Raw genomic sequence first — 15,453 nt, forward strand, 5'->3', positions numbered from 1 at the left:
TCCCCTATTTATTAGCCAGTATAATATTTATAGCTTCTTGAATCTTTAGTCTCTTTTTTTATTTATGTCAGTGGTTCCTATTTTAGAGCTGAAAATTTTTGAAACACTGAGGAATTATCACAAGGATCTGTGAATTATCTGTGTCTCTGTTTCTTATTAACCAATAATGACTCTTAAAAATACAACTGTTTACATGTGGGGATGGTCTATAGAATTTTTTTTTTAGTCAGAACCTGTTTTTATATTATTTCTGACAGGTTGGGAACCACTCTTTTACGTTGTATTATTCAAAACTACATCAGATATTCCCATATGCTGTCTCTTTAAAGTTGATTGTTGTCTAAAGTATTTTTAGTCTTCTTCTACCAGACACAGTACAATGAACAAATAAACAAAGTAAAGCAAGGATTTGCCTTGAGTACCTTGCCTCCAGTCCAGCTTCCTCCTCCACCACCCAGTCCTGAGATACTGGTAAGAAATACAACATTTTGAATAATTGCCCTTTTCATTTTGACAAAATGGTAAGGGCTGTGAAACACTGAATATACAGTATGTTTAATGTGTGTTCAAAATGGAATAGGCACATATTGTGAGTATCAGTTGTAATTAAGACCATACCTTCGAGTCACCAGATGATATAATTAGATGAGTAAGGCCTGTACAATAGGTTGTATCACTGGATTTTAGTGAAGCATATGATATACATAGAGTAATATATTCTCATTCATCCTATTTCACTTACGTTGTGGGAGCTAAATGATGAATACTGAGACTTCCCAGTGTCCTCATGTTACCACTAGATCAGAGGTCCCCAACCCCTGGGACATGGACCAGTGTGCAGCAGGAGGTGAGCGGTTGATGAACAAGCAAAACTTTATGTACAGCTGCTCCCCATTGCTCACATTACCACCTGAGCTCCGCATCCTGTCAGATCAGCTGCAGCACTAGATTCTCACAGGAGTGTGAACCATATTGTGAACTGTGCATATGAAGGATCTAGGTTGTGTGCTTCTTGTGAGAATCTAATGTCTAATGATCTGTCACTGTCTCCCATCATCCCCAGATGGGACTATCTAGTTGTAGAAAAACAAGCTTGGGGCGCCCACTTATTCTACATTATAGTGAGTTATATAATTATTTTATTATATATTACAATGTAATAATACTAGAAATAAAGTGCACAATAAATGTAATGTGCTTGAATTCTCCCAAAACCATCTCTACTCCCCGGTTCATGAAAAAATTATCTTCCATGAAACCAGTCCCTGGTGCCAAAAAGATTGGGGACCACTGCACGAGATGACTGAAACATCTCAGTGTAATACCCTGCACAGCTGGACCTCACCTCTGCATTTCTACTTTAGACTTTCTTTTTGTGAAGTTTTATATTCTATTCTACCTTCAACAGCAAGGACAGCTTCCACTTCTGCCCCTTCTCTGCTTGTTGTTAGGGACCAGTGGATCTTAATCAGATAAACTAATCCCCGTACTGTATTTCTGGGAAACATAGTACCCTAACTCAGTAAATTCACACAACTATCCAAAAGACTTTTTAAGAAGGTGTCATTAGATGATAATTTGTATTATTCTAAGAGATCTGGTGGTAGGAAGAGAGGAAAAATGTAAGATATTTGGGGACAGATGACTGACATCACCACTCCTGCTTATAATAGAAATCTAAAAATGTTATTTCTCCTCATGGTTGAGTATAACAAAGAATTTAAAAATTATATCATTTGTATGGATACTGTTTCAAAAGCAGGATCTATAGCTAAAAGAATTATGGGATATATACCATAGTTTAGAATATACCATATACCATAGTTTAGAATAATAGTATTGCCTTTTGTATTTTTGGTTAATTCAGTTTCTATAGGAACAGTGGGTTATGAACATTATTATTCTAGGCTTGGATCATCATCATACCCAACTACTCTGGTAAGGAATGTGTTCCAGAGAAATTCCAAAGATTCCCTGCAGTAACACATATTTTTTTGTAGGATATCTAAAAACACTACCTTCTACACATATTCAAAATACTGTCCTTAGATTGTAGTTAAACTCTGCCATGGCTCTTAACTATAAAATGGGTCCACAGACTGTGAAGCTAGATACAGAGCTGTTGTTTGGAGTTTCCTGGAACCAGACCAGTATAAGCCTTGGCTGTCCGATACAAGTGATACTCTGTATCTGACAAACATAGTCAAACCTTGACCTCCAAACCCTCCAGATCTTTTTATCCCTTTGGAGACTTTCTTATGTCTGACGTGTCTTACCCAGGTTTAGTTAAGTACCAAAACCCACTGGCAGTTAGGCTGTCTGGTAATTCATAAGCATCCTTTGCTAACATTCTGAGGGGTTCACCTGTATCTTTTGTGCTTCCTAATTAGGGTCATTGCTGTGCTTGATTAAGCTAACAGTTGTGTTAAAGTACAAGCATTGGTGACCACTGAACATTAAAGGAGAGAGTTTGAGAGAAGAGCAGCTAGAAACGTTACAGCGCTATTTGCTGTAAATTGAGATGGTACATACAATGGAAGTACACTAATTAGGTCTGGGTTCATATCCTAACTTTGTGAAGAGCTATGTTGATCTTGGGAAAATCAGCTCTTCTGGACTTTTGCTTTCCCATCAATAAATTAGGAAATTGTACTGGATGATCTGATCACTCAAGTCCCGTCTATTTCTGGGATACTAGTATTCTAAGGAGTGATCATCAGACTTACATAGTAGAGAACTCTGTGAAAGTGTGGATTGTTCCCAGTTTAACCCAGTAATTCTGTGTGTTTCATTGTATCTTGATTTTTGTAGCTTGGCTGTTTAATCCTCAAAGAAGTGTTAGTACCATTAAAAAGATCATGCAACGTTTATTTAAAATACACAAATCAGTAAATATGATACATCATATCAACAGAAAGAAAGACAAAAACCATATGATCATTTCAATAGACGCAGAAAAAACATTTGACAAAATTCAGTGTCACTTTATGATTAAAACGCTCAAAAAATTAGGTAGAGGAGGTACATACCTCAACACAATAAAGGCCATATATGACAAACCCACAGCTAACATTATACTAAATGGGAAAAGGTTAAAAGTGTTTCCTCTGAGATCTGAAACAAGACAAGGATGCCCACTTTATTTCTAATAAAAATAGTACTAGAAGTCCTAGCCAGAGCAGTTAGGCAAGAGAAAGAAATAAAAGACATCCAAATTGGAGAGAAGGGAGTCAGATTGTCCCTTTTTTCAGACAAATGATCTTATATGTAGAAAAATCACAATGACCCCACTTAAAAACTCCTAGAACTAACAACTTTGGTAAAGATTCAGGATACAAAATCAACATACAAGAATCAGTAGCATTTCTGTTTACTAATAGTGAACAATCTGAAAAAGAAATTAAGAAAATCCCATTTACAATAGCTACAGAAAACAAAGATACCTGGAAATAAATTTAACCAAGGAGGAGAAAGATCACTACCCTGAAAACTATAAAACATTGATGAAAGAAATTGAGGACATAAAGAAATGGAAAAATACGTCATATTCATGAATAAGAAGAATTCAAGGAAATGCAAATCAGAATTACAGGATATCACCTCACTTTAGTTATTACATCTACTGGTACCCCAACAGATATATAGACCAATGGAACAGAACAGAGGCCTCAGAAATAAAGCCACACATCTACAACCATCTGATCTTTAACAAACCTGACAAAAACAAACAATGGGGAAAAGATTCCCTATTTAATAAATGGTGTTGGGAAAACTGGCTGGCCATATGCAGAAAACTGAAACTGGACCCCTTCCTTACACCTTATACAAAGATCAACTAAAAATGGATTAAAGACTTAAATGTAAGACCTAAAACCCTAAAAACCCTAGAAGAAAACCTAGGCAACACCATTCAGGACATAGGCATGGGCAAAGACTTCATGACTAAAACACCAAAAGCAGTGGCAACAAAAACCGAAACTGACAAATGGGATCTAATTGAAGAGCTTCTGCACAGCAAAAGAAACTATCATCAAAATGAACAGGCAACCTACAGAATAGGAGAAAATTTTTGCAATCTATCCATCTGACAAAGGGCTAATATCCAGAATCTACAAAGAACTTAAACAAATTTACAAGAAAAATATGACCCCATCAAGAAGTGGGTGAAGGATATGAACAGACACTTCTCAAAAGAAGACATTTATGTGGCCAACAAGCATATGAAAAAAAGCTTATCATCACTGGTTATTAGAGAAATGCAAATCGGAACCACAATGAGATACCATCTCATGCCAGTTAGAATGGCGATCATTAAAAAGTCAGGAAACAACAGATACTAGAGAGGATGTGGAGAAATAGGAACACTTTTACACTGTTGGTGGGAGTGTAAATTAGTTCAACCATTGTGGAAGACAGTATGGCGATTCCTCAAGGGTCTAGAACCAGAAATACCATTTGACTCAGCAATCCCATTACTAGGTATATACCCAAAGGATTATAAATAATTCTACTATAAAGACACATACAGGCGTATGTTTATTGCAGCACTGTTCACAATAGCAAAGACTTGGAACCAACCCAAATGCCCATCAGTGATAGACTGGATAAAGAAAATGTGGCAAATATACACCATGGAATACTCTGCCGTCATAAAAAAAGGATGTGTTCATGTCCTTTGCAGGTACATGGTTGAAGTTAGAAACCATCGTTCTCAGCAAACTAACACAGGAACAGAAAACTAAACACTGCATATTCTCACTTATAAGTGGGAGTTGAACAACGAGAATGCATGGACACAGGGAGGGGAACATCACACATTGGTGCCTGTTGTAGGGTTGGGGGCTAGGGAAGGGATAGCATTAGGAGAAATACTTAATGTAGATGAAGGGTTGATGGGTGCAGCAAACCACCATGGCATGTGTATACCTATGTAACATACCTGCACATTCTGCGTATGTATCCCAGAACTTAAAGTATAATAATTTTTTTAAAATAGCTATTATCAAAAAAAAAAAAGATATCACATGTTGGTGATGATATGGAGAAAAGGGAACCCTTACATATTGTTGGTGGGAATGTAAATTAGGACAGCTATTATGGAAAACAGTATCGATGTTCCTCAAAAAATTAAAAATAGAACTACCATATGATCCAACAATCCTACTGGGTATAGTGGGAAAGGACATGAAGTCAAGTATCCTAAAGAGACATCTGCAATCCCATGTTCACTGCAACATTATTTACAGTTGCTAAGATATGGCATCTATTTAAGTGTCCATAAAGGTTGAATGGATACGGAAAATGTATATATACACAATGAAATACTATTTAGTCATAAAAAAGAATGAAATCCTGTTATTTGTGACAACATGGATGACGCCAGAGGACATTATATTAAGTTAAATAAGCCAGACAAATACTACCTGATCCCACACATGTGGAATCTAAAAGAGTTGGTCTCATAAAATTAATTAGTAGAACAGTGGTTACCAGAGACTAGGGAGGAAAAATGGAAGGCGAGCATAGGGAGAGGTTGGTTGGTCAATGGGTACACTTAGGAAGGATAAGTTCTGGCATTCTATTAGTAAGATTATTATAGTTAAGAGTAAGGTATTGTATGTCTCAAAATGGCTAGAAGAGAAGATTTTGAATATTACTGCCACAAAGAAATGACAAATGAGGTGATGATATGCCAGTTACCCTTTGATCACTACACAGTGTATACATGTATGAAAACATCACATTGTACCCCTAAAAATGTACAATTACGTGTCCATCAAAAATAAAAATAAAGTGTTAAGTAATAGTGGTTCTCAGAGCAGGACTGTTGACTCAGAATCCACCATTCTTTCATTTTTTTAAGACTTTACATGTAAAAAATTTGACACATACGTAAAAAATAGTATAATGAACCTCTTCAAACCCAGGAGCCAGCCTCAGCATTATCAACTTATTGTCAGCCTTGTTTTATGTCATTCCCTTTTTCCTCTCCACTGGAATATTTTAAAGCAAACCCCAGATATCATACAATTTATCCATTTATACTTTAGGCTATATCCTAAAAGATGAGGAACTTTTACGGGGTATAATCATAACACCATTGTCTTACCTAAGAAAATTGTAATTTTTAATATCCAGTTGGAATTTTTATTTCCCCAGTTGTTTAAAAAAATCTTTTTCTTACCGAGCAGGTACATAATGTTCTTTTCAGACGTTAAGACACAAATGCCAATCCAATCTCTCCATTGTAAAGTTCCCCATTAATTTTTCATATGATAGTTTTAGGATCATTACTTAGAGCTATGTTGCTGTTCCTCATTTTTTAAGTTCAGTAACAAATTGTTGTTGAGCTCCTGCTTTATGCTTTATGCCAGTAGTAGGCCTGGCACATAGTACATATTCAATAAATCTGCCCCCTTCTGTACTCCAGCCATCAAGGTATCTTTTCCACAGATAGCTGCTAAAAAGGTCTAGATTTCCATAACCCCCTGGGAAGTATGGTAATACCCACAAGCATATCTGCAAATCACTATATCATATCTCCCAGGCCCATCCCACTTCCTCCTCCAACTCTCCTTGGAGCTAAACATTAAGTCAGAATTTCATCAAGTATTACCTCCAATATAAAATATTTTCTACGGATAATTTTGGGTTGTTCTGTGAAATTTCTGAGTATCAATATTGCCCACCAACATGGATAACACTTCCTGAGAATCTCCTTTGCATAGTCCTATATGATTACAGTTGGGAGGGAACCTTAACGATTACTTTATACAACCCTCTCATTTTATAGTTTAGGAAATTGGTTTCCAAGGTTATTCAGCTAGGTAGAGAGAAATATGACTAGAATCTATTTCTTTTCTGTCTTTGTCAAGCTTTTTTCAGTATATCTCATTGCCCTTTGTTTTTCTGATATTCGTATATTTCATTATCTGACATACATTATTTCTAATGTGCTTTGTATCTTGAGTTCAGATGAGTGTCTCTCCCCCCCCAAATTGCTGTATGAATTTAGATGATGTTCTAAATAAATATATAAATATGTGCAGGGTTTTTTGTTTGTTATTTTTTTTTTTTTTTCTATTTTAGATGCAGCAGTTCTTAGGAAGACCCCTTGTGAAAGAATCTTTCTTTAGACCCATACTTACTGTTCCTCAAATGCCTGCAGTTTGTCCGGGAGTCGTCTCTGCAACTGGCCAACCTAGAGCCCCCCTGGTAAAAGCTTTCTTGGTGGAATAGATGTTAGTTAGTTTTTTTTATTACTCTAGTGGGCTTCTTGAATGAGTATCTTCATTTTGTTCGTTTATTTGATATGATAATGATGGTGGTGATGGCGATGAATGAATGCTTCCTGTGAAGCACTGTGCTCAGGGTGTTACATATATTATTTAACTGATACTAACTTAGTTTTGGGATACAAAGATAAATATGTTTTCATACTACAGAATCCTTAAAATTATAGTATTGCTTCTGAAACAGGCAACAATGAAGGGTACATTGATATTTTTAATAGATATTTTGGGCATGGTTGTTGGGAAGATTGAAAAGCAGAGAAGCCAAGTCACAACAAACTAAATTATAAATTTTATTTCCACACACATACACACACATAGTAGGATAATGTTTCAACTGTATCTATAAACAGACAACAAAAATAACATCACCTTGGAACGTAAACTGTAAAGTTAAAATAGCCAGATGAACTTTATCCAAACCTGAAGAAGGAACAAATAAATTTGAAATTACCAGAATTATCAGTTGTAATCTTGGTGAAGGTAAACTTTTTTTTTATTAAAGAAAAATCTTCCAAAAGAATGATGTTAAATGTAATTAATGAAAATTCTCTAATCTGGATTTTCCTACATTTAGGTGCAATTAATTGTTTCTTTTCTTTTCTGGTCCCCATATATTGCTAACAGTTTCCTTTTGAAATATATGGTCAGATGAACTCTGCTAATTATTTTCAAGGCCACCTGTCTATAAACAAATCTGTATATAGTCCTTAACATGCTAAATAAGTAACACATCTTTTTATTACCATGATATTACAGTGTTAACTCTTGCAATTTGCTTGCCCACCATTCTATAAGAAACTATGATAAAATTTTATTAAAAACATTAAAATACCTTAACCTCCTAATAAGATTACTTTCTGATTCCTGGGGTAAAGCTTGACATTGAAGCAAATTCAGATTTCTGGGAAATATTCTGCTTCTCCTCACTTATTAGACTCTGTACAAATTATTACAGTGACTATTAGTAGTTGCTAGTTTTTCACAAGTAATAACCTAATATTTGAAAATAACCCATTAGAGCCTTACATAAAAGATATAATGTTCATAATTATCTTAGTAATCAGATGAGCACTCCAAAAATATTCAATTATATTATTTAATTAGAATCTTAAAAAGGAACTACCATAAAATATAGAGAAAACTGACAGTTTCATGGTTAAGTGTCACAACAACTTCTGTACCACCTTTGTCTACAACATTGATGAGACATTGGGCAGAGCAATTCTAGCAGTATTCCCATCTTTATTTGGTTGTTTGAAAATGTAACTTTACTTTCTTATTATAAAGGTATGTATACTAATCACAAAATGTGAATAATATAGAAATGTAAGCACATTAGAAAACAAAGTTACTGTGCAACTGAATCCCTAAGAAATAGTCACCACTTATGCATGGTAATTTACAGACCTTTCTCCGTGTATACATATGCATTTTAAATTTTTTAATATAAAAGGAAGTCATATCATACTGTGCCATAGACTTTTTAAAAAATCATATTTCATGCATATCTCTTATGCCCAGACATACAGTTCTATTTTTAAAAACTCGATTAGATGTGCCATAATTTATTCATTCCTCTATAGACTCAGGTTTTTTTCAGTTTTCACTGTTAAAAAAGAAACAGCAGTAAACAGCCTTCATGTTTTTGTACATGTGTGTAATTACTGAAGCAAGCATGTCCTATTCTAAAAATAAGTTTTAAATATTTATAAACAGTTAGAAATATTGTTTGTATTAGTTAACAGAAAAACCCTAAAAGGGATTGTGTATGTCAGTATTCTTCTTCATTCTATCCATTTTCTTTGTCCTGTTTTAAAAATAAGTTTAAAATAATTATAAACAATTAGAAATATTAATTAAGAGAAAAACTCTAAAAATTGAATGTGTATGCCAGTACTCTTCTTCATTGTACCCATTTTCTGAGGTATAGGAATGTAACTTCTTCATAATTAAACCTGATGGGCTATAACTCTCTGCCTTTTACAGATGACTGGCATAGCCTGGGCGCTGCCAGCGCCTGTGGGAGACGCTGTGCCTCCCAGTGCAGGTCTGGCGAGTGATCCCTCCATGATGAATTGGGAGAGAATTACAGACAGGCTGAAAACTGCCTTTCCACAACAAACCAGGTATTTTAGTTTTTATTTACTGGTGGGTACAGATCATATTCTCCAGTTTTCATAGCCATAATTGTGGCAATGAAACATTTCAGCGAAACATAACAAACACAAAAAAAGTACAGATATTTCCTTACCTTGACCTTGGTAAGGAAAAAGAAATTTACCAAGAAGGGACAGTGTTCAGTGGTGAACCTCTTCATTTAAAAGTTACTAGTCTTAAATCATGAGAGAATAACTTTAAATTTAGGTTTGCTCATTTACTGAAAGTACAACTAGATATAAACTTGCCCAATTTTAATGACACTAACTGCCATAATTATCTTAACCTATCTCCACAGTGAATTTTAAGTTGATTGTATGCTATATAAGCCCAAACATCTTTAGGATTTAATTTCCTAATTTCCTTATTTTTGAGGGTCCTTATAGTTTCTTTGTTGGAGAACACACTAAAAATGCAAGAAATCATAACTTTACTGTGCTTTTCACAGTCTACCTTTAGTAGAAAGATACTTAATTATATTCCTACACAAATGAAGTTTCTTTTATCTCAACTCATATCTAAGGAAATAATTCTACTTTTCACAAGTATTTTTATTTGAATACAAACATTTAATATATATACTGGCACACTTCATTGTTAAATTATAATTTTATAAATTTCATAATAGTGAATAGATAATACAATAGAACTCTAGTACAGTTGTTATAAATATGTATAAAAACATTATAAATCAAAGGTAGCTGCATAAGGCTGATGACATGACGCTTCATTTGGGAAACAAAAATATTTCATTCTACTTTGTCCCATCAAAAATGTAGATGCAAGCTTTGGGTCAGTGGATCTTGGGAGTTGAAAAGGAACATATCAATTAAAATAATTGTGGGTTCTTTCATTATATAATTAATGTGATTTTTAACCTTTGCTTTCCTGTTCTGTTTAATCTTTGTTTTCTGAGTTTTACAAAAGTACAACTATTAACACTGATAAGAGAGAAACCAATAGCAACATAGTTAAAAATAATATTATCCTGAGCAAGAGACCACTTGAGAGATGGTATAAAGAAGCCAGTGCATAAATAAGTGGATAAACTTAATTTTCACCTAGTGAGCTCTCAAAAACAAAGTGTCTTTTTGGAAAGAGAATAAGTACTAAACTTTATCACTCATGAAAACATTAAGTATCGTTAATGAACACAATTAGGAGTTTTCATTTTGGTTTAAGATAAATGCAGATGGACCTGTGATCACTTTTTTAGATCAAAGACCTAAAGAGTCCTGTCTGTATAATACACATCAATCATAATGATAGGATTTTATATCTCCTTTGGTGGGCACATCCCCAGAGGTACTAAGGAAAATCATTACTGCCCTTTCCTTTCCTTAATCTCTTCCAGAAAGGAGCTTACAGATTTCTTACGGAAACTGAAGGATGCTCATGGAAAGTCCTTGTCTGGACTGACATTTGATGAAATTGTTTGCAAGATCTCCCAGTTTATTGACCCCAAAAAGTCTCAGGTAAAATGCAAAAACAACCAAAAAACCTGTATCTCTCTGCCCTTAACTCTAGTAGTTAACTGTTTTAATTATCTCCATAACCTGTTCAGCAAATCAGTAACTTGTAATCATATTAAATCATCTATTAACAGTAAATAACAGCTTCAACTTAACAAATGGTATCAGAAGTCTTTTTGAAATGCCTATTACCTAATCATTCTAGAATAAAACTGACCTTGAAATTTGCTCTAGTTACTTTGAATGAGTCTAAAGAGGGAGATATTTTCTAATTTTCTTGAAAGATTTATTTTAATTAAAAGAATGTATAGAGTTATTTTTGTTTTTACCTAGCTCTGAGTATATAAGTATTGCCACCATTTTGTTCAAGATTTCTCACAAATCTGATTATTTACCCTTTTGCTAGTTCTTACTATACCCCATTCTGTGCTAATGTGTCAGCTCTTACTGTTTTAGGACAATTCTGAAAAAATAAACATTGTATTCTTATTTTCAGAGTCAAGGAAAATCAGTGTCAAATGTTAATTGTGTCTCACCTAGTCATTCTCCATCACAGCCGAATGCTGCCCAGCCCCCAAAACCAGCATGGAGGCCCCTCACTTCACAAGGTCCTGCCACATGGGAAGGAGCCAATAATCCAGTAAGACTGAAATTGTTGATTCTGAACACATTTAGATGTGGAAGAAAACAATGAGCTAAATTTAACATTTTCTGTATTTTCCCTAGGATGAGGAAGAGGAAGAAGAAGAGCCTTGTGTGATCTGTCATGAGAATCTGTCTCCAGAAAATCTTTCAGTTTTGCCTTGTGCTCACAAATTCCATGCTCAGGTAACACTTTAAATTTTCCCATTAATCAGCTAAATGAGATTCATACTGCCTTACTTACTATTGTATACAGGCATCATTATCCATTGTTGTCTCACAAGTTCCACTGGATATAACTGTGAGCTTTTGGGTACCACACAGAAACATTTATGCTTTTCCCATACATAACCATGGATTGCATTGTGCTCTGTCAGGTGGATCTCCATCCACCCTACCAAAGAAGGGGACAATGTTGAGAGTCAGATCGTACACAGTAGGCAGTTCCTTCTAACAGAACTGGAACAAATATCGATTGACGTGGTAATCTAGTGGCAGAACTAGCAACAGCACCACTTGAAATTGACATGCTATAAATACCACATAGTGTTCTTTGTCCATAATTAATGGCAGCCCCCTTTCATAAAGCATAAGATTTATCAGTCTCTCCAGGCTCCTATATTTGCTTTTGAAAGATACTCAGGCTTGAGTTTTGATGTTAGAAAAATGTGAGGTTGGGCTGGGCGTGGTGGCCAACGCCTGTAATCCCAGCACTTTAGGAGGCTGAGGCGGGCGGATCACGAGGTCAGGAGATTGAGACCATCCTGGCTAACACAGTGAAACCTCATCTCTACTAAAAATACAGAAACAAAGTTAGCCCGGCATGGCGGCAGATGCCTGTAGTCCCAGTTACTCGGGAGGCTGAGGTGGGAGAGTGATGTGACCCAGGAGGTGGAGCTTGCAGTGAGCCGAGATTGGGCCACTGCACTCCAGCCTGGGTGACAGAGCGAGACTCCATCTCAAAAAAAAAGAAAAAAATGTGAGGTTGTCATGTCTTTTGTTGATTCTTGGCATTTATATAAATTCTAGTGTTACTGCCACACAGTTGCTATTGATGTATAATTTAGGACCCAAGTCCTCTGTTGCAGAGATGTTATTTGATACAGGAAAGGTAGTCATAGAAAAGAAAGGCTTTTCAGGGAAGTGAATAATAGCCAGTTCAGTCAAGCCATGTTTGTAAGACATCATTTCAAAGATATGATTTGTGGTACCTGGTACAGAATTATATTTTGTATTTGCTCTAATATGAAGATACATCCACAAAATGTCTAATCCCAAAAGTTTTCTAGGAAAGATCCTTAGCCATTGACTTTCCCCTTTGAAGTTTATAAGGTTCTGACGATTTAGGAAATAAGTGTTTAACAAAATGTATGCTACTCTTTGCCATTGCCCATGAGTAGAAAGCATATAATTCATTCAGGTTATTTTTTTTGACTATAGTTAGTGGGCCTATTATATATAGTGCTTATTATTAATCCTCTCTCATCTGACCTGGCCCTCCATTATTTATATAGGTAAAAATGATTTGTTTTTGGAGAGTCAGTATTGAAGCAAGTGACTTAACAGATAGTTCATAGCCGAAAATGACTGTCATTATCACCGAAGGAAACAATCTGAGAAGTGTATTCATGATCTAGGGATTTTAACTGCAAACACCATAAGCATTTCATATCAGGTACTAGTGACTTTTGTATGATTAGTTATGACTTTTTCTGAATTATAAATGAGAACAGTATATAGTAAACCAAAGAAAGAATATAGCAAGTTTCTCTAATTTCCTTGTCAGGAAGAATTGCTAGTCAACTTGAAAATTGGGGTTGAAGGAAGAATTTCTAGTAGAATAAACTAGCTAAAAGGTATTGTGCAGTACCCACCTATTTTGTTCAGGAAACCACAGGGAAGGTGCCATGGTTGCAACAATTAGCTTGACAATCCACAGGGTAAGGCTTTAAAGATCCACCAGAAGACATGTTGGTTGGTAACCCTGATGCATAGAGTGACAACTGCCTCTGCTAGGCTAACTCTGAGAGACTGACATAAATCTTTTTGCTCCTTAGTGCATTAGACCATGGTTGATGCAACAGGGGACATGTCCTACCTGCAGACTCCACGTTTTGCTACCAGAAGAATACCCCGGTAACCCCAGTCGGCAGTTGCCCAAGATCTGATACAAGGTCAGGGGTGTCTATGCAAAGGAAGCTCGGTTTTCTTTTATTATGAGCTGCTTGTGTGAGTGGTGTAAAGCTGTGTGCTCTTCAATATAGTGCTAAAGAAGCCAGCTAATTTTATCAAAGCAGCAGCCAAAGAAGTCAGGACAAATCTTCAGGACTTGTGAAATGAACTGAAAGAGCTTGAAGCAGATGGAATTTTAATAGTTATACTATATTTGCTCTTATCTTAGTAGGTTTTTTCTTGTAATGGAAACATAACTGTTAGTATATTTCTTAGTATGTTTTTCTTGTCTTTTTAAATTCTTATTTCACTCATCCTTTACTCTCCCCTCAAGTATTCTACACTTTAATTTCCTGAAGTAAATTTAAGCAAGAGGAAAAGGGAAATAGTAAAGAGGTAGGAAAATCCCGCAGAAATTTGTGTTCCTTCTAACTTTTAAAACTACCTAAAAAATATAATTGATTTAAATTTTATCTCAATGTTCCCCATTCTTTTATATCCCCTTAAATAGGTACCCATGAAGAGATTATGAGCTACTTGAAGGTGGAGACCATACAGTGGTGTGTTGGAGCTGGCTTATAATGGCTTATGAGTGACAATCATTAGTTTGAGGGATTTTATGAGCCAGTTGTCAAGTTGTTGCTAGCTTGAAATCTGCCACAATTGGAGCATTTACACCATAGAAATTGGTAAATGCTGTAAGTGAAGACCTACTTTTCCCTCAAGAGCTAGTTGTTAAACCTTTACCAGCATACTGCTGGACCTTGTCTAAAACTTCTCTGTGTTCCCAGTGTCTTGCCCAGTAGATACAGGATAAATATTGCCAGAATCAGATACCAGGAAGTAGTAAGAAAAGGAGTTAATATGCAAACTAAATCACTCGCTCAGTTGAATAATTGAGATCTTCTGTTCATTTGTTTCTTGGACCTTAATCATTTGCATTTTGGAGAAAATTTTTTCTGCTTTAAAAGTCTGTAATTTCACTTTCTTGTGTCGGGGAGAGGGAAAAACTCTTTGTCTATAGTTGCTTTTTGTGATGAAGTGAATACCCAATGGGCTAAGTTGCATATCTAAAGCTTGTCACTAAGAATTTTCATTTTTAGCGGTCAAAAACCTATTTTGACAATAGTGTTGTGTGAATGCTGTAAGTGTTGTATATGTCTCTGGTTTCAGAATTAAAAGAATTCAGAGTTACCTTGTGAGATAAATGTTCTTTGCTTCATATTCACAGTTTCACTTTCATTTAATTTATGGGGAAGAATAAATGTTTCCTGACTCTCAAACAATTTTGCCTGTATACTTCAGTGCAAATATATTTTGAAGTTACTTTTAAATCTTTATTTAAAACCTCTGTTTCTGTAACTGTGTTAAATGTATTCTTCTGTAATGAGAATAGACTGGAACATGTGAGGGAAAAATATCAAAAACAGATGGCAGTCATCTAGGCATGTAAAATGCCAAGAATGTCTTAGAATTGCACAATTTAGAATTTATAGAGCCTTTAATCACCTTGTCTAGCACCTTGTATTAGTGCATTTTCATGCTGCTGATAAAGACATACCTGAGACTGGGCAATTTACAAAAGAAAGAGGTTTAATGGACTTACAGTTCCACATGACTGGGGAGGCCTCACAATCATGGTGGAAGGCAAAGAGGAGCAAGTCACATCTTACATGGATGGCAGCAGACAAGGAGAGAGAGTTGTGCAGGGAAAC

At 35.4% G+C, this 15,453-nt stretch overlaps 1 protein-coding gene across 9 annotated transcripts in view; it reads left to right on the forward strand.

The window, feature by feature from the left end:
• Nucleotides 1-14,932, forward strand: part of DZIP3 (DAZ interacting zinc finger protein 3) — a 96,230-nt gene extending 81,298 nt beyond the window's left edge. For 6 of the 9 annotated variants that reach the window (XM_007985896.3, XM_007985902.3, XM_038003285.2 and 3 more), the window contains 7 exons: nt 370-471; nt 7,090-7,215; nt 9,282-9,421; nt 10,807-10,927; nt 11,421-11,564; nt 11,651-11,752; nt 13,624-14,932. In XM_007985896.3, the coding sequence (XP_007984087.3) occupies nt 370-471; nt 7,090-7,215; nt 9,282-9,421; nt 10,807-10,927; nt 11,421-11,564; nt 11,651-11,752; nt 13,624-13,734 (846 nt within the window). In that variant the 3' untranslated portion in view covers nt 13,735-14,932. Of the gene's footprint in view, nt 1-369; nt 472-7,089; nt 7,216-9,281; nt 9,422-10,806; nt 10,928-11,420; nt 11,565-11,650; nt 11,753-13,623 lie in introns of those variants that run through there. The other 3 variants (XM_038003288.2, XM_038003290.2, XM_073009706.1) reach the window with 3 other exon arrangements.
• The last annotated feature ends 521 nt before the right edge of the window (nt 14,933-15,453 follow it).

This window comes from Chlorocebus sabaeus, chromosome 22 (genome assembly GCF_047675955.1).
Source record: "Chlorocebus sabaeus isolate Y175 chromosome 22, mChlSab1.0.hap1, whole genome shotgun sequence".
In the NCBI taxonomy this organism is placed as follows: domain Eukaryota; kingdom Metazoa; phylum Chordata; class Mammalia; order Primates; family Cercopithecidae; genus Chlorocebus; species Chlorocebus sabaeus.